A 1,098-nucleotide genomic window follows, 5' to 3' on the forward strand; every position below is an offset into this window, starting at 1 on the left:
GACCCCTGGACTGTTGAAGCCTCTGACCCCTGGACTGTTGAAGCCCGACCCCTGGACTGTTGAAGCCTCTGACCCCTGGACTGTTGAAGCCTCTGACCCCTGGACTGTTGAAGCCCGACCCCTGGACTGTTGAAGCCTCTGACCCCTGGACTGTTGAAGCCTCTGACCCCTGGACTGTTGAAGCCTCTGACCCCTGGACTGTTGAAGCCTCTGACCCCTGGACTGTGAATAATGGCTCCTCTTTGTTAATGTGACTTGAGTTTATCTGTGCTGACGTTTGACAGTTAATTGCATTTAATTGCATGTAATTGCATGTAATTACAGTTAATGGGTTAATTTGTTAATTGGTTAATTGCAGTTAATTACAGTTAATTCGTTAATTAATTAATTACAGTTAATTAGTTAATTACAGTTAATTAGAGACTATTAAAGTGACCTCATCCACGTTGTGTTCTTCAGAGGTCGTGGCCCGTTTGTGCTCAGACCGGATTCTACGAACGAGTCAACTGCAGCAGATCTAACAAGGATGAACTCAAGAGGTAACCATGGCAATGACCGGCTCTGACCCGGCTCTGACCCTGGTTCTGACCCTGGTTCTGACCCTGGTTCTGACCCTGGTTCTGACCCTGGTTCTGACCCGGTTCCCTTCTCTAGTTGCAGGTCGTCTCAGTTGGAGGAGAAGAGTTTCTGGCACTTCGAGGCGACCATGTTGTGTCTGACCGCTCTGTTCGGCGTCGTCGTGGTGACGCGGCAGCGAGCGCTGGACCGATTGGCCTCAGAGAAGGTCCGGCGCCAGATCGAGTCCATCTGAGCCAGAACCAGGTCTGGACCAGATCTGGACCACCAGCTGAGCCTGGACTGGACCTAGATCCAAGAAAGATCCAGCCCAGGACCTGTGACCCGGCCCCGTGGCCCGGCTCGTGCCCTGTGACCCGGCTCGTGCCCCGTGACCCGGCTCGTGCCCCGTGACCCGGCTCGTGCCCCGTGACCCGGCCCCGTGACCCGGCTGGAACCACAAACATTTTAAACTTTATTTAAATGGTTTTCTTTTGATTTTCAGATTTATTTAAATCCACTTTGGGATTTTTGAGACTTTTA

The 1,098-nt window shown here is 51.7% G+C and overlaps 1 protein-coding gene across 2 annotated transcripts in view; it reads left to right on the forward strand.

Annotated features, from left to right (window-relative positions):
- The window catches only part of jtb (jumping translocation breakpoint), a 6,007-nt gene extending 5,136 nt beyond the window's left edge, over positions 1 to 871 (forward strand). For both annotated transcript variants that reach the window (XM_072448387.1, XM_072448388.1), the window contains exons 4-5: positions 460 to 539; positions 655 to 871. In XM_072448387.1, coding sequence (XP_072304488.1) covers positions 460 to 539; positions 655 to 811 — 237 coding nt within the window. In that variant the 3' untranslated portion in view covers positions 812 to 871. The remainder of the gene's footprint in view (positions 1 to 459; positions 540 to 654) is intronic.
- The last annotated feature ends 227 nt before the right edge of the window (positions 872 to 1,098 follow it).

The sequence above is a fragment of the Eucyclogobius newberryi genome, unplaced genomic scaffold (assembly GCF_026437365.1).
Source record: "Eucyclogobius newberryi isolate DKJ021-1_F unplaced genomic scaffold, fEucNew1.0.hap1 SCAF_16, whole genome shotgun sequence".
Lineage (NCBI taxonomy): Eukaryota > Metazoa > Chordata > Actinopteri > Gobiiformes > Gobiidae > Eucyclogobius > Eucyclogobius newberryi.